This window comes from Mustela putorius, unplaced genomic scaffold (assembly GCF_011764305.1).
Source record: "Mustela putorius furo isolate JIRA1106 unplaced genomic scaffold, ASM1176430v1.1 tig00000095_pilon_pilon_pilon, whole genome shotgun sequence".
Classification (NCBI taxonomy): Eukaryota; Metazoa; Chordata; class Mammalia; order Carnivora; family Mustelidae; genus Mustela; species Mustela putorius.
This window is the reverse complement of record NW_025421280.1, coordinates 23,814,748-23,832,808: the sequence shown is the minus strand read 5'-3', so window position 1 is coordinate 23,832,808 and position 18,061 is coordinate 23,814,748. Positions and strand designations below refer to the sequence as shown.

Sequence of the window (18,061 nt, the reverse complement as noted above, 5' to 3'; positions counted from 1 at the left end):
CACATGCCACACTTTTGTCATTTAAGTCCCACAATAGTCCCATGCTGTAATCACTGGTTTGGAAAGTAGCCATGGCTTTGCCTGCCCACATGAAAGGACAGGAGAGCAGGACCCGGTGGAGAAAAAGTAGTATGGTATACTACATGAATGGGAGACATTTTGAGTGTTGCAGGACTCTGGTTCTGAGAGTGAGCCTCTGAGCCGGCCTCCACACTCCCACTTCCGGTCTTTAGCCCTTCTGCCTCCTGAACCATGTCTAAGCCCAAGCCCGGTTCCAGAACCACAGCTGGCCTGGGTGACCGAGAACACAGCAAAATGAAGGAACAGAGACTGGGAAGTTTAGGTGACAAGCAACAGGGTGACTTCCATTCTGGGTGCTCATTCACTTTCTTTCTCTTTTTAATCACCCACCCAGGGGGAGCCCTTTCATGAACGGCACCCTGGAAAAACTGTTGTGGCAGAAGCTTACCTCAGGGCTAAGCTGGGAGCCCTAACCCTGCTGATCCCAGGAAGCCTGCACCCTCGTATAGCCCCACGCTGGAGCCATCCAGCCAGGGTGCCTGGCTCCCCGCTCCCAGAAGCCATGTGAGACCTGGTTTGCTGTTTCGGTCACTAAGGTTTAGTGTGACTTTTCCCACAGCAGTGAATAACACAGCTGTGTTACTTAGTCAGTGACAAGGGCTTGGGACTATCCCCCACAGAGGATTTTCCTGCCCAGATGCCGACTGAGAGAAGGCAGGCTGACCACCAAAGGCTCTGAGAAGACTGACCTGACGTGGTGCAGGCGTTCCCAACATTTTTGGTTGTGCTATTTTATTCAGAGACTAGTCCCTAAAATGTTTCATGTGCTCTGATTAGAATTTAACATAACAACAAAAAAAGATTCAAGTAAGAAAACCACAGTGCAGTTCTGTAATTAGAGGTAGTAACTGTTACAAATCCATAGCATGAGGGAAATTCTGAAGGGCCAAGGGAAGTGTAGCCATTACACTCGGCCCCTGGGTGTCTGGGACTCCGGGCGAGAACTGGGGAGGGGCGGAGGACGGTGCTGATCTTCACTGAGGGTTTCAAAGAGTGGGGGGATCCACAGGTTCAACCTCTGAGAAGAAAGTACCTTAGAGCTGAGAAAAGAGCCCCTTGAGAATCCAGACATGTCCTGTGAATGCCCAGAGTCCTGCTCATCTCCAGGCTCAGCCATTGGTGCTGCTTTAGGAACGACAGCAGGGTGTCTGGCTGCCAGTGGATACTACCCGATCACCACGGGAATCCAGTGCATTATTACCCTGTTACACTGAGCCCACTAAAAACATCCACACATGACAAAAGGGCAGCTTATGAGGATAAGATACACACAAAGCCATTCCTCAACTCTCCGGCTCGGCTGGCAGAGGAATTCTCCCTCTCCCTGTCTTCCACGTATGCCTCCTTACTGCTCTCAGAGGAGCACTGAACACACCGTGCCATCATCTGTCTACCTGTCTTCCCCACTCAACTAAAGAAAGGGTGGACTTCCCGTTTCCACTTCTCTAACTTCTGACACTGATGCTGGCATATACTCATTCAACAGCCACTGAAACGAGCCCATAATGTGCCAGTTCTGTTTACAAAAACACTTGATCGATTCCGCGCTCAAAGGGCCTATACCCCGGGATGGTAGATGGACATGTGAGCCAACAACTACAATACATAGTGTAGGTGCTCTGTCAGGCTGCCACGGCCGCAGATGGGGTGGGCAAGTCACCCAGAGGGGAAGGGCTGAGTGATGCAGGGCTGGGGAAGACGGCCTTGCAGGCAGAAGAGCAGAATCATACAGGTGGCACAGAGAGCAAGGCCAGAGGACAGCCTGCATGGGGCATGGTGTGGCTTGTACCCAGAGGGCAGCTCCCAGGGAAGGAGAGGGCCAGCAGTGGGAGACAAGCCTATAGGTCAGGGAACTGGGGGTGGGCTGGGGAAGGGTGTGGGTAGAGAGTTACTGAAGGAGCCTTGCTGTTCTTCAGGGCCTGGATGCCAGCCAAAGTGGCAGAGCTGGTCTCAGGACAAAATGAAAATGGGCTGTTTATGACAGTTACTGGACTACTGAGAAATCCGCCAGAGGATGTGACTGGATGTGACCAATAAACAGTTAAAGAAATACAAAAAGGTTCTTAAAATTAGAAGGCCTCGGGGCGCCTGGGTGGCTCAATAGGTTAAGCCTCTACCTTCGGCTCAGGTCATGATCCCAGGGGCCTGGGATCATGTCCCGCATTGGGCTCTCTGCTCAGCAGGGAGCCTGCTTCTCCTCATCTCTCTCTCTGTCTGTCTCTCTGCCTATTTGTGATCTCTCTCTCTGTCAAATAAATAAATAAAATCTTAAAAAAAAAAAAAAAAATTAGAAGGCCTCTGGGATAATTTAATTTTAAAGTTCTACCACTTAGATACCAGTATCTCACATATAGATAAAACTCAAAATAATAAGAGAGAACAAGTCCTAACTAAATCCTCAAATTTAGTCCACTGCTTAGAAAGTTACCAATTCCCGGGGTACCTGTGTGGCTTAGCTGGTTAAGTGTCTGCCTTTGGCTTGGGTAATGATCTCGGGGTCCTGGGATCTAGCTCCACATCCGGCTCCCTGCTCAGCAGGGAATCTGTTTCTCCCTATCCTTTTGTCCCCACCCCCTGTTTGTGTGCTTTCTCAAACAAATAAAATCTTAAAAAAGAAAAAAACAAAAAAAGAAAGTAAATTATCAATCTCTCTTCTAGTCAACTCATTAAAAAAATAATTCTCCAAAAATTACCTTGAATGACCAAATGTTCCCCTGCCTCTAGTTTCTTACTTTTTTTGCTTCCTTCCTTAGTTTTGGCCTTTTCTACAATTCTCTTGATCCTGTTTGGGCCACATCCTTCTCTCACAAGTGTCTGCCCCCAACCATGCTGCTTAGGAGCTCAGCAAGGGCCTAGCCCCCACCCCGCCCTCCACTGTGCAGGGAAGGGGAGGAAGACTGAGAGTCCAAGGTGGACCAGAGGAGGATTTGGTTAAGAGGGGTCATAGAAACAAGGCTTCTAATTCAAGGGGAGATTAACTCCTACTTTCTGTTATTTGTGGGTTTTTGGTTTTGTTTTGTTTTTTAAAGATTTATTTATTTGACAGAGATCACAAGTAGACAGAGGTAGGCAGAGAGAGAGAGGGAGACGCAGGCTCCCTGCTGAGCAGAAAGCCCAATGTGAGGCTTGATCCCAGGACCCTAAGATCATGACCTGAGGCTAAAGGCAGAGGCTTTAACCCACTGAGCCACCCAGGCGCCCTTACTTTCTGATATTTGTATTGAAGAAGACAGGAAATCAAGAAAATCCTTGAATCAGACAATGGATCTATATGAATTCTACTTTACTGGTAACAAGTAATACAGAAAAGAAGTCTTAGATCTAACTTCTGTATTGAAGAATTTTATACCATCATGCATGCATCTGGAAAGCTGAGAGGCGTAAACCTGGAATTTAAATCATTAGTTTTAGAATGAGAACAGAGTTCCTTCTGTTCACCAATGACCGAGAACCCCTTTGAAAGGGCAAAGCAAACAAGGAGAAAGCACCAACAGAGTAGGCTACCACTCATCTAACTTGCGGTTTACGGAAGGTGTCAGCACTTCCTGGTCAGAAAGCCACCACAACTGTCCCTTTACTTACAGCCTCCTTCTCTCTGTCCATGATAGTTTCCAGCTCCTCAAAATGTCGAAGTTTGATCTCCAACTTCTTCATCTGTGTCTCAACCAGCAGGGCCACCAGAGACTTGATCTTTCTCTCCTCCACGGCAGCCAGGTGCTAAGTGTAAAAAGATAATTCCAATTACTTAGGTAAACATTTGTTTAAAATAGAGCAACAAAACGCTGAAGTTGCTATTCAGAGTACGGATTATAGAATGAAGAACGGTTTCCTAGATCCCTCCTTTGTATGTCTCTACCAAACATTTACTTCAATTTAAAATAGCTTGCTGAATTTCTGGTCCTTACAGGTATAAATAACTCTTTTAAAAGGTTAAAAAAACCCAACACCCTCCCACGGTAGACTACTCCTCTCAAAAAGAGCCCATTAGGAAGGGACAGTTTAACCAGGACCCTGATGGCCAAAGAGAAGGACACAAGTAGCCTGGGGTACACGTCCCCATCTGCCACCCACTTACCTTGCACCATCACTCCTCTATTCCATGCCTCCTCTCACTATCTTTCCCTCCTTAGCAACTGTCCAGGGACAGCTAAGCAGTGGCTCCCCCCCCACACCCAACACTCAGATGTAAAGTCTCTGCTTTCTCTCCAGTGAGTGGCACTCGGTGTGGAAAGGAGAGGGTGAACAATATTCCCCAACAAGTCTGAGGGCAGGATCTGGACCCAGAGAAACAAATACGGTATAGAATGAATAGTTAATCTGGATGAATGGGCTACTCTGGATGATGAGACCTACTCACACTTCTTGCCTACTCAGCAGGACACAGAAGAAGGCACCATACTATACAAAGAAGATGAGGGGCCCGTATCTGTGACAGTGACTATCTATATCTGGCCTGGGGTCAATCCCACCCTGGATACCATCCAAGAGAAGCACCAACAAACTCCCAACACTGTTCTGTATTCCCTTTCATCATATCTGCTGAATCTATGTGCTCATCTTTCTCTACCCGAGTGAGAAGTAGCATGGAGCATCTGTCTTATAGATCCCTGTTCCATAGAGAATCTAGAATCAGTTGACATGCAGAAGGCATTTAACACAGGCTTTGGGGAGCTAACTTAATAGACAACACTTAAATGAGAGTCTTATTTACCCTTTTACAGTTAGAAAGAGAAATGCAGTTTTCTATCATAGAGATCCATCTACAGGAAGAGGCAGAAGTCTAAGCAAAAGGTGACAACAAAGAGGTTTTATGAACGAATCTACAGCTGTTCATGAAATGTTTGCCTTCCTAACAACACTCTGAGCTACACATCAATAACAAGATTAAGTAAAGATTACATGATCCTAAGCCTGCTATTAATGTGCAGTGTTCTGCCATTTGTATTTCTGAGTAAGAAATGTAGCACAACAAAATATCAGAAATTTATAAATAGGCGTCACACGAGAAGTAGGTCTCCCTTCATGTGTTATCACCTTAACACCAGTAGCCCCTCCTTCGGAGAAGACTCAGGTTATCAGTTCCCAGATCTATTTCTAAGAGAATTGAACCTGTAGAACTCTGATGGCTATGGCAGAAAATGGCTCTTATTTTTTTGAGAATTATCCAGGAAGTTGGGGATATCCCCATGTATTATTACATCAACATGCCAAAATATTTCCTCTCAAAACTGAGGATCAAGAGTTTTCAAAGAGAAAGGACCACCAAATAACAAGAAAATAAAAGTTGAAAAAAATACACGGCAAGGAACCACTCTGGAAATTTAAGACCATAAAACAGAGTGAAATCCTACAAGTTTCCAGAAAGGCAAACAAATAAAACAGTAGGTTACAAACAAAAATTCAGACTCCATCAGGCTTTTCTCAAAAACAAAACTAGGTTTTTAGAAAATAATGGTAAAATACTCTCCAAATTCCGAGGGAAAAATGCATTTCAATTTAGAATTTCAAGTACAGCAACTTAAATGAATGAAGTGTGGGCACAGGATAGACGTATCTGAAATCAAGGGCTCAAAAAGTTTATTTCTGGGGCTCCTGGGTGGCTTAGCTGGTTAAGCGCCTCCCTTTGGCTCAGGTCACGATCTAAGGGTCCTGGGATAGAGCCCTGAGTCAGCTCAGCAAAGAATGTACTTCTCCCTCTGCCCTTGCCCCTCCTCCCTGGTAGTGCTCTCTCTCTCTCTCTCAAATAAATAAAATCTTAAAAAAAAGTTTAATTCCTACACCTGCTTTTGAAGGATATGGTCCAGTTAGTTTAGTGTAAAACCAGAAAAAGGCAAAGACATGAGTGAGATCCAGAAGTCACAGACTTAACCTAAGAAAGAAGCCTAAGTCCATAGTGGGTCCAAAAGCGAATAGAAACGAATGAAACAAGACTGGCAAGTTGGTGATAACCAAAGCTGGTGGTGGATACACAGAGAGTCATTATACTATTCTATTTCTCTATCTATTCTAATAGTTCTATAGCAAAGTTTAAGAGGGGGTGGTGGGTGGGTTAATGGCTGGTGCCATGACAACTGGATATTCAAAGGCAAAACAATGAATTTGGACCCTATCTCAGATCATGTACAAAAAATGAACTCAGTAGGTCCAAGACCTAAAGGTTAAGAGCTAACATTAAAAAATTCTGAGAAAAGGAATACCTCGGTGGCTCAGCTGGTTAAGCATCTGACTCCTGATTTCGCCTTAGGTCATGATCTCAGGGTTGTGGGATCGAGCCCTGTACTGGGGCTCTATGCTAAGCATGGAACCTGCTTAAAGTTCATTCTATCCCTCTGCCCCTCCCACAGGACACTCACAGACAACACATCTGAGAAGAAAAAACAGGAGTAAATCTAAATGATCTTGGGGGTAAAGTAAAAGATTTCTTAGATGTGACACCACAAGCCTAAGTGCCAAAGGGAAGACTGAGGGGTTGGACTTCATCAAAATTAAAAACATCTCTGCTTCAAAAGACCCCTTCAGGAAAGTGAAAAGACAGTTCACAGACTGTGAGAAAATATTTGCAAATCCTACGTGTGATGAAAGATTTGTGTCCAGTTTATAACAAAGAACTCTTTTAACTTGTGCCTGTGGATGAAGGGATACTGGCGGAAGCATGGGGGACTTCAAATACAAGCCTGTCACCATCTCCGGCACTTGGGGAATTCTGAAGATGCAGGGGTTGGGACGCTAAGAAGTCAGGTTCAAGGAAAGACCGAAATTCCTGCGAACTCCCCTTCTGAAGTGATAAAGACTCCTTCACAACCCCACCGTAAGTTCTGCAAAGTCACAGCTAAGGATCGGGGTGGTCCTGGAGGAAGAGGACCAAACTGCCATCTAGCTTCACCTCAACCCGGCCCGTTCTCAGGTCTGTGAACACCACAGAGGAAGACTGAATCGTAGAGACAGACGAGATCACCACCTGGGTGGGGCATCGTTATGTATATATAAAATACTTTTTTCTTTTTATTCAGAGAATCTAAATTTTTATACATATCTGGCATTCAATCAAAACAGCAGATTCACAGATGGCACAGACATTGGACTTAGCAGGCAAGAACATTAAAATATGTTAAGATCACTCACTATGTGTAAGAAAATGTAGGAAAATATGGATAAGAAGAGAATTTCGATATATTTAGAATTTATACAAGAGCCAATATACACCTGATTGAAATTATGATTAAAATACACGATAACTTCCAGACTGAGATACCGCCTTACACCAGTTAGAATGGCCAAAATCAACAGGACAGGAAACAGCAAGTGTTGGCGAGGATGTGAAGAAAGGGGAACCTTCTTACACTGTTAGTGGGAATGCAAGTTGGTGCAGCCACTTTGAAAACAGTGTGGAACTTCCTCAAAAAAATTAAAAATAGGGCGCCTGGGTGGCTCAGTGGGTTGAGCCGCTGCCTTCGGCTCGGGTCATGATCTTGGCTCCTGGGATCGAGTCCCACATCGGGCTCTCTGCTCAGCGGGGAGCCTGCTTCCCTCTCTCTCTCTCTGCCTGCCTCTCCATCTACTTGTGATCTCTGTCAAATAAATAAATTAAAAAAAAAAAATTAAAAATAGAGCTACCCTATGGCCCTGCAATTGTGCTACTGGGTATTTACCCCAAAGGTACAGATGTAGTGAAAAGAAGGGCCACATATATCCCAACGTTCATAGCAGCAATATCCATAATCGCCAAACTGTGGAAAGAACCAAGATGTCCTTCAACAGATGAATGGATAAAGAAGATATGGTCCATATATACTATGGAGTATTATGCCTCCATCAGAAAGGATGAAAACCCAACTTTTTTATCAACATAGATGGGACTGAAGGAGATTATGCTGAGTGAAGAAAGTCAAGCAGAGAAAGTCAATTATCATATGGTTATATGATCATATCATATCATACATATCATATAATCATCACAATCATATCCATTTCATATCATATATATCATATCATAATCATATCATATATCATAACCATATGGAAGTTTATAGTTTTTCAGGAATGAAAAAATAAAAAAATTTTTTAAAAGAATATATTCAAATTTATAAAAAGGAGAAATGAAATGCTCTTGCATCTAAATGATACTAATGATTGGCCATATAGGAAATCAAAAGAGAGCTACTTAAATTTAACCTTACCTTAGAAAGAACTCTAATTCTAGCCACCAGACTCAATCAGCCATTAAGAATGCCAGGTGATATGCAGAGAAAGATGCTTAGCCCCTAAAAGTGATTAACGCACGCTCTTTCTGGAAACAGCCTTCCATTGGGACAAATCAAAGCCAAGAGCTGCTACTGAGGACACAATCTACATGAGCCAAAGATCACCGAGGTTCACTTTTATTTTTGATTGTGATTCTAAAAGGTACTTAGCCAATGTTGCAGGGACATTCTGTACAAGACGGCAAACAATAATAATGGGGGGGAAACTGGGTATCGTACATGAATGGACTTCTGAAGGATCTCTGGTATGAATTTTCTTTTTCTTCCCTTGTATAAGTATTAATGGAGGGTTAGCAATAAAACAATTTTCTGAGACCCCCCCCCAAAAAGCTTAAAATTCAGCTGTGCTCAAGGTTAGAAAAACCACCAGAAATCTCTACAACTGAACATGGGCGCTTTGTGGAGTGGAGATGCAAAACCTGTGGCCTTCAAACTGAAGAAACAAATCTGAGTGAAAGACTTAGGGAAAGAAAACACAAAAAACCTCAATCTCTATCTTATGGCAACTTGTTTACTACTAAAGACTTATAGAATTATTCAGTCTGACCTCTAGCTAAAGAAAAAATTTTAATAGGTGTCAAAATTACCCCATATCAGAGTAAGTAAGACTGTTTGCTGACGAGCTTGATGACATTTGGATTTTGAGTGGAAAAAAGAAAGAAAGAATTAATGTTCCACATCAAATTTGGCTTTTTCATATTTCGGGTCTTAATAATGTTCATTTATATGTCAGTTCTGATTTTCTTTATACAATTATTAAAACCAAATCTCTGCACCTTTTCCCTGTTCCATCATGCAATCCTCACTTGTAACATGAGAAATGAAACAGTAGGTTTCTCGGAAAGAAATGGCCTGGTCCTTTGCACTGCCTCACCTTCTGAACTTTGTGACTGCATCCTAACGGATGTGGTAACAGGCCATTTCCCGATCTCCCGCATTTCTAGATCCAGGGGAAGAGCCTCCTTTTTGATTTAACTTCTGTGACTATCCTTATTTTTACTGGTACAAGCTTTTGCACCTGGGAGAAGGCAAGAACATAGTATCCTTCATGGAACAGCACATGTCCTGCTACCAAGACTCTAAGAAATTATGCTACTTTACAGATTTGGTGACATACGAGTAATGAGTCAATCCAGTAGAAGTCACAAAGGCTTATAAGGAAATTACAAAGCCTTCACAGGGCCTTGAAGTGATTAGACAATGAAGCACTGGACAAAAGTTGCTAATGGATCCAAATACGACTTGTGTCTGCCTTAAAAAAAACAAAACAAAACAAAACTGAGAACGCAAAAGAGTTAACTCTTGAAATGCATTACTGGAGTAGGGGGGAGAACTGGGGCTTATTAAACACTTAGACATTCTAAGACATCACGCTGTATTTTCATGCTGCTGCTTTTACTTCTAATAATAACCTGCTGGAAAAGGAATTTTTATATATAGAAAGAAACTGAAGATTGGAAAAGTCAATGATCTCGCCAAGGGTCACAGTCAACTGGGAACTGAACTACATTCTGAAGAGCGCCTAGAAATAAAATTGGCCAATAAGAAAGGTGACCCAGGAAGATGAGGAGTTAACTGTATTAGATGTCTCCTTCTTTCTTCTGTCCTTTATTTTTTGGTTCTTCAAAATTAGAAACTTAAATCACAGGCATACTAAGAAAACAAAAAACAGAAACAAAAAAGGGTACTTATTGTTTTGAGCTGGCTGTTGGGTTTTTCATTATAAAATGTTTGAAAACATTGTCATTAAAATGGACAATTTTACCAGATTATGTCTCTGCATTGGTTGAACCAGGCAGACTTCCAGTCTGCAGATCTGAATTTTGGTCTTGGTTCTACAACTAGTCACCTAACTTTGGGCTTCTCATTAACTTCTGTGGTTTTGTTTCCACATCTGTGAGATGGAAGTTTCCTCAAGAAACTCAAGAATTACCCATGACATTACAGAGGAGACATCTTTGTTGTCAGGGATTAAATATCAAAGCAGTAATCCATCTATAACAGAACTTGTGTAAAAATCAAATACACAAAAGTAGAAGAACATTATGTAGTGCATGTGTAAGAATTTCATTCCAATATACATTATATGGAACTGTATACAATCCCTCATTAGACCTCACTTGATACTGTCTCCTTAAGGTCTATGTTTCAGCATTTTATACATGTTCTTTATTTTTTTTTTTCCTTCACAACGAACTGTATATCCTAATGGCTCAACCAAAACACGAGTTTCAAGATTAGTGGACTGTGAGTTCCCAAGAGGCAGGCACTGTCCATCTCTCTTTGGTACAAAATAAACCCACTGCTGTGGTAGAGTCCAGCAACGGACACTCAGATACTGGTTTAATGAATAATCAAAATACGACACTTCTCAGCTTACAGAATGCTTTTTAAATATTTTTAAATATTCTTGTAATAATAATCTTGTCAAGGCAGATCAGAAAGGACTTCTGATTCACACAAAAATGATACAGGTTCAGAAAATTTTAGTTGCCTCAGGTTAAGAGACAAGTGAATGGCGGAGCCAGAATTAAAAATTTAAATTCGAAACCCTACGGCCTTTTATAGTTATCTACAAATGTCTATTTAGAACTGGTATTTTAGTGGATACTTTCCCACGGAATTCTCAGGAGGGATTTATTATAGATTAAAGATGGCCACAAAGTCACTGGCCTTCTTTCCATGGAGAAGCAGGCCTATAATCTCTCTTCTGGAATCAAGGCAGGCTGCTCTCTAATTGTCTTGCCCAAGAGAAAACAGTGGTGCCATTTTGTATCTCCCTGCTTGGGAACTTTATGTCCTGTCCCTTAGAACGCTCCTTATGGAGGTCCTCAGCTGCCACGTAAGTGTGATCAACCTGCTCCAGAGACCACAGGGAGAGACTATGAGACTGTATGAAGAGGGAATAGGGTCGAGCCACCCTTGTCAAAGATTAGGACTGTCTCAGACCCTCCAAATGAACCTACCCATGAGGGTGAGGACCACTACAATTCAACTAATAACCCTGTGGATACCATGAGATACAGTAACATGGCTGTTTGGTTTCTTTTTTCTAACTAGTAAGTCTTGCTCTGGGAAGAGAAAGCCGGTATCTGGAAATGGGGTGCTGTTTTATCAAAAACACCTTCAGTGTGGCTTTGAATTATGCAGTGGGCAAAGGCTGAAAGGACCTTAAGAAAACCACTGGCGAGAGCTTTAAGACGGAGAGGGAAAGGTTACTGGAGGTTGGAGAGAAGTCATTCTTGATTATGTAATAGCACCAAGTTGGGAAACGTCCTCACTTCTAGTGATGTGGACAGTAGAAAGGATCATTAATGAACTTGTGGATCTGGCTAGAGTGATTTCCAGGCAAAATGTAAAACATCCTTTAGGTATCTTACTACAAGTGGCCAGAAAAGAAAGGAACCAAAGAAGGACCTACTCAGTTTCCAGACCATCATTATTGGAATCAGAAATCTAAAAGACAACTGAGAGCAAACAGAACAGGATTTGAAAAAAGAATGGTTTCTCATCTCTACTTGCTCCATCAAGGATTTGAAACTAGAAAATGGCTTCAGAACAAAGATAAAATCCAGAGTACAACCAGCTGATCATGACCCTAGAGTAAACAGCTCAAGGTATGGCTGTAAGAGCTTCCGAACCAAGAGCATGGTAGGATTTTGAAGAATCATAAGGGTATGCCTGCTTCACTGACGCTCTCTACTAGATGGGAGGACCTCCAAGTATCTTTCTTTCTTTCTTTTTTTTTTTTTTAAAGATTTTATTTATTTATTTGGCAGACAGAGATCTCAAGTGGGCAAAAAGGCAGGCAGACAAAGAGAGATGAGGAAGCAGGCTCCCAGCTGAGCAAAGAGCTGGATGAGGGGCTCTATCCCAGAACCCTGGGATCATGACCTGAGCTGAAGGCAGAGAGGCTTTAACCCACTGAGCCACCCAGGCACCCCACCTCCAAGTATCTTTAAGAACATGTCTCCTATAATCTATATTAACTATACAATTTTTTAAAAAGGATTTTATTTTTATTTGTCAGAGAGAGTGGGAGAGCGTGCGTGTGCGCACAGGCACGTAGAATGGCAGGCAGAGGGAGAAGCAGGCTCCCTGCCAAGCAAGGAGCCCGATGTGGGACTCGATCCCAGTACACTGGGATCATGACCAGAGCTGAAGGTAGCCGCTTAACTGACCCAGGCGTCCCTATTATTACCATTAACTAATGTTTTCATTAAAATTTGCAGTTTTCAATCAGCCATGATTTCCGCCCTCCCCATCCCCAATCTATGCTTTCCTTCTGGGACTCTTACTGTAGGTCAAGAAAGTCCCTTGGCAGCAAAACTGGACTGCTTTTTTAATGGAAAAGGAAAATGACTCAGAAGGCAGAATCCAAAGCCCAGAGCCCAGGACAGGACTCTGGTGAACAAAGACCCTGGAAATGTGCACCTGACTAGATCTGAAAGTTGCTATGAACCACAGGTACACTCTTGGTGCCTCCTATTTTCACCCTACCTGAATGTGAGCAGTTTTTCTCCACGAGTCTTACCACTGTTATGTCCGTCCTCAAATTTTTCCAACTGGGAAGACCAACATCTAAGGTGCTGTACATTTGTGGTACAAACATTTGGGAAAAAGTTGACCATTTTCACAAAATGGTGAAAGACCATTCCTAAGGAGCTTCATCTGTACCGGGACTTCTTTAGAGAAGATCTCAGACTCCTAGCCTTAGCCTGTTATCATGAACATTAGACAATGGAAAGTTTACTTTTTAACCAGGAGCCCCTGACTCTTAACATACCGGCTTTACTGAACTTAAGAATGATGAACTCTGCGAGTGTGCCACAGGCGCAGGGTATGCAGAGAAACAACCACAAAAAGATTAATGATAACAAAGAGGTAGCCTGGTTGTAAGAGAGATGAATTTTACATAGCAAAGCACAGATTTCAGCTAGCAGACCAAGAGCAGACTCTGTTTAGTTATGTACGGATGAAAGTGAATAGGGCTAACTGTAGGCAAAATGAGCAAATAGGCCAATTTTCCCTTCTGTCTTCTCTTCACAGTATTAAGTAAGAAGATACGGTTTCAATAATCAACGCGTTTGATGTCAATCGATTTCAGTCAATACTTAATGTGGTAAAGCCTTAGGACTATAATGTACAAGGAAAAATTACCCATCTCCAGATGAAATTTCAAGCAAAAGGGAGCAAGAGGTGTATCACTGAGGGGCGAGAGAATCTCCTGTTACTCCAGAACTAACACCCGGTAACCATGAAGACCAATCTACTTTGGGCATTTCAAGGCACATGGGCATGGGATAGTGACAGAATCAGTCTGAAGGAAACGTCTGTGGTCTTAAGAAAATGTGATCTCTGCTATCTGGGAAGAACTGAATCCTCTTGCTGCTGAAAAAAGAGAACATATTCCAGTTTGGGGGGTTTCTGGTTTATTCCAGCAATAGTTCCGGGCTCTTCCTTTCAGCTAAACCTAAGCACCCAGATGGAAGGGAGGTAAAGCACCCGGCCAATGGCGTTCCTTCTCACACCCACACACCGCTCCTCAGGTGGGTCAATTCACAGCTTGTCAGTAGGTGCAACGAAGAAATGGATATGCTGCTGAAGAGTCCCGCATATGGCAAGGATGGGGAAAAGCCAGAAAGCAGGCCCACCCTCCCCGCGTGTTGTGGAGCTAGAGGCAGAACCTATAATTACCACTCCATGTCAGTGTGACAAACAATTAAAATGTATCAAGGAAAACTCTTAATAACAAAGCTGTTTATAGATACAGAAGAACAAAAAGAGAATAAGAGAAAACTTGGATTGGCTAGATAAGCTGTACTAATTACAGTCATTTCAGTGAATTCCTTACCCGTAATTCGCATGTAGCACAAAGATGATTATGTGTGCTGTGAAATGCATGGGACCCAGCTGTAAGTGGCACTCACCAGTTCACGCGTGCCAAGTCATGCATCACACGCATGTGCATCACTCACGGATCTGTGGAAGACGCAGCTGTCATGAGAATAAAGAGCTAAGTTCCCAGTTACCAGAAATAAGAGTGAGTGAGCGAAAATTCAATGACCCGGAAAGAAAATGTTCTCTGGACTCTCCTAAACCTTGTACAGAACATTGAAGCACCAGGGCAATGGATCCATAAAAGCAGTTTCTCTACAGTAAATCAATCCAAAGAAATACTGGCAAGGTAGTGAGGAATGCACAATACACACACTTTTGTGCCCAAAGCTGCACGTCTTAACAGCTACGAAGCCGTGTTTCCATCCGCTACAAAACATCATGAGGCCTCTGTAAAATGTTTTATGGAGCCTGCCATTTATTAGTAACTTCTCTGGCAACCGACAGTGAAGAGACATGGTGGCAGAGGATGAAGACACAACAGGAGGGCAAGGGAAACATCTCTGTGAGAGGGAAGTGGGTCCCAAAGAGCCCAGCTGGAGATGTCACAGCGGGTTCTGTCCAGAAGAACTTGGAAGAGACAGTCTAGGTCAGGCAGCCAAGAAATTACGCTTGAGAACCGAGAAGGGTCCTGAGCACGAAAAACTCATGAATTCCACACTAAAGACTTTGAAATTTTAGCCTGAGACGATTAGAGAGCTTATTTAAGAAAGTATCATGTTCTTGTTTGTGTTTTTAAAGATTTTTCTGCACATCGTATGATTCTGTTTATATAAAGTCAACAAAGCAGAAAGTAATCCATGGCATTAGGAGACAGGCTAATAACCACTCTTGGGATGGGGGAGCAGTAACTAGAAGGGAATATGAGGAAGCTTCTGGAAGGCTACGAATGTTATGCTGCTTGATGTGGGTGTTGTCTGTGAGCCCATAGGTGGGCTCAGTCTGTGAAAAACTCAGTAGCTGTAGATGTATATTCAACAGACTTATTCAAATCTAAGCTATACTTCAACAGACAATTTTAAAAACAAAAAAGATTCCTCTGGCTGCAAACAGAGAATGGGCTGAAAGACAGAGGCAACAGATGATGCGAGCAGCCTAAGGGAGCAGTGAAGGGACTGGGCATCACCAGGGACCCAAACGCACCAGGAAGAGTTGGGGGTTTAGCAGCCGTGGAAAGTGAAAGAACGAGAGGAGACAGAGAGGACCCAGGCTGTGAGTCAAAAGATTGGGGTGATGGTGTGCTGTCTCCTGGTAAAGGTCACAAAGGACAGAAGCCCTCCTGGCCTCCAGCTCATTTGTGAGACAGGCCCAAGGATGTCCTTAAGGTCCCTGGTGACAGTTGGAACAACTAGAACTCAGCTCAGAGACAAGGAGGTGCCAAAGAGTTCAATCTGGTAGAAGAAAGGGAGGCTACAAAAGCTGCTTCTGACGAAGGATTAAAACCAAATGGACAAGAAACCACCAAGAGTGCACCTCAGCAGTCCCCAGAGGTAGGGGAAGGTAGAGGAGAGAGAACACCTAATACTGCAACCAAATCACCCCAAAAATCAGGAGGCACCTTGGGAAAAGACTGGAAGGGCTGAACATGCAGGTCCTCCAGCTACTGTAACAGGAACCCGCAGCTGGGGAAGCCATCTGGATGGACTGGCAACACCCCTCCTCCTCTTGGGCAGCACCTATGCCTGACGGTGGGCACTCAACACGGAGGTCTCGTGGTCTGAACTGGGTCATCTGCGGGTCTGTTATAAATCACACATCACGGATTAAGCACTTGGAGGAAAAGTCTGCAGCAGCTGAACAGTCTGTGGGTAGTAAAGACCATGAAAGACTCTCTTTACCCATGGATTAAGAACAGCTCAAGATAAAACGATTAGGTATGTTCCAGTCAATACTGCTCAAAACGTGGGAACCTACAATGGCAGGTGACTACTTCAGAGGCTAAGATGGAGAGGAGGTGAAAAGGTTTTATGAAAACTTCACTTACTCATGCCTGGAAGGCTTTAAAATGCTAAATTAACACAAAGTGAGGAAAATAACATTCTCCTTTCTTCTTAAATATGCCGCGGAGCCAATACTAGGTTATAAATAGAGAAAACCACCCCCAGAAAAGCTGGCAAATTCAAGAAGAAAAGGAGTTATTTTAGGTCCTCCCTCTCTCCTTTCAGTCTGTTAAGAGCAGGGTGAAGTATTTATACAAGGAACCAGATTTTTGTCTTAAAAATCACAAATATTTCAATCGAGCAGAAATTGGAACAACAGTCCAAGACAAGCTCTGCAGGCCAGGCCAGCACGAGGGATGCTAAGTTCTGCTCCCCATCCCTGCAGGGTCCACAAGCTGAGAGCTGAGTGTGCACAGAGCAGCACAAGGAATGCCTGGAAGGCAGCCCCCCAACACCTTTCAAGACCAGATCTGTGACTCGCACCCCGTCCCCCACCCCCGCCTCCTGCCTGTAAATTCTTAACCTAGAAATGCCGGTCAAGCAGTCATTTCCTGTTGGGTGCAAGGCTCTTTGTACTAACGTTCCCAGTAACTAAAAACAAGGCGACCATTCACGGCCGAAGGGAGCCTGGCAAGGGCTGTGAGTGGCAAACCTTGGCTTTGGTTGCAGCTGAGGCGAGAGCAGCTGCTGCGGCCGTGGCCACATTTCCTTCGGAAATTTCATGTTCTACTTTCTTCTTCCCGAGATCACTTTCTCTTTCTTTACAAGTATCAGTGAGTTCCTTGTTCTCTTCAGTTTCCTTTTCTTCTGAAAGAAATCAGAAAGCTTTATTGCCAGGTGCCCAGACTCAGTAAGCCGCCATACTTCTCACCTCCGGCACATGACAAACTAGGACTATGGTTACAAAGAGATCGCAGGGTCGGCGCCTTCTTTTTGAATGCAGAATCATTCCATGTATGTAAATGTGCCTCTATCCGAGACGGATTTTCTAAATACTACATTTGCCTCCCCTTCATTTCTCTAAGCATTCTATGTAGTTCCTGGAGATATAAAGGGAACTAAGCCCAAAGACCAACAAGATCAGTCCCTGCGCTGCTCTGGGAGACCCTGGTGTCTGCAGGAAATCAGAAGCGGAGAACAAAGCACTTCCGCAAGCTTTCTGAGATGGGCACGATGGATCCACCAGCCACTGACTCAGAGACCAAAATGGCAGGTCTGCATGGTGCTTCAGCCACACCGAACAACTTGCCTGTCTACACGCTACTGACACAAGGCAGCCACTAGCATTAGCACTGGTGCCTTCGGAGCAAAATAAAACTCAAACGCTAATGCATATTTACTGTTACATTAAGAAACAAACACAAGGGGCGCCTGAGTGGCTCAGTGGGTTAAAGCCTCTGACTTCGGCTCAGGTTATGATCCCAGGGTCCTGGGATCAAGACCCGCATTGGCTGTCTGCTCTGCGGGGAGAGCCCACTTCCTCCTCTCTCACTCTCTGCCTGCTTCTCCGCCTACTTGTGATCTGTCAAACAAATAAATAAAATCTTAAGAAAACAAAAGAAACAGCATGAGTAGGAAATATTACTTTGTAATTAAACTGCCTACACTTCTCCAGTGCTTTTTAATTTCACATAATGAAGTCTAAAAAGGGGGTACCAGGGTGGCTCAGTTAGTTAAGCATCCAACTCTTGATTTTGGCTCAGGTCATGATCTTGGCGTCATGAGATCAAGTCCCCCATCGGGCTCCACACACAGCGCGGAGTCTGCTTGAGATTCTCTCCTTCTTCTTCTACCTCTCCTTTAGCTCTCTCTCTCTCAAATAAATAAAATCTTTAAAAAAAAAAAAATAAAATAAATACAGTCTAAAGAGTTTCCTTGAAT

The 18,061-nt window shown here is 43.4% G+C and overlaps 1 protein-coding gene across 3 annotated transcripts in view; it reads right to left on the bottom strand.

The window, feature by feature from the left end:
• SMARCC1 (SWI/SNF related, matrix associated, actin dependent regulator of chromatin subfamily c member 1) overlaps positions 1 to 18,061 on the bottom strand; it is a 171,960-nt gene that overhangs the window by 26,076 nt on the left and 127,823 nt on the right. For 2 of the 3 annotated variants that reach the window (XM_045080557.1, XM_045080565.1), the window contains exons 24-25: positions 16,833 to 16,987; positions 3,664 to 3,798 (exon numbers count right to left, since the gene is read on the bottom strand). In XM_045080557.1, coding sequence (XP_044936492.1) covers positions 3,664 to 3,798; positions 16,833 to 16,987 — 290 coding nt within the window. The remainder of the gene's footprint in view (positions 1 to 3,663; positions 3,799 to 16,832; positions 16,988 to 18,061) is intronic. The other variant, XM_045080560.1, reaches the window with a different exon arrangement.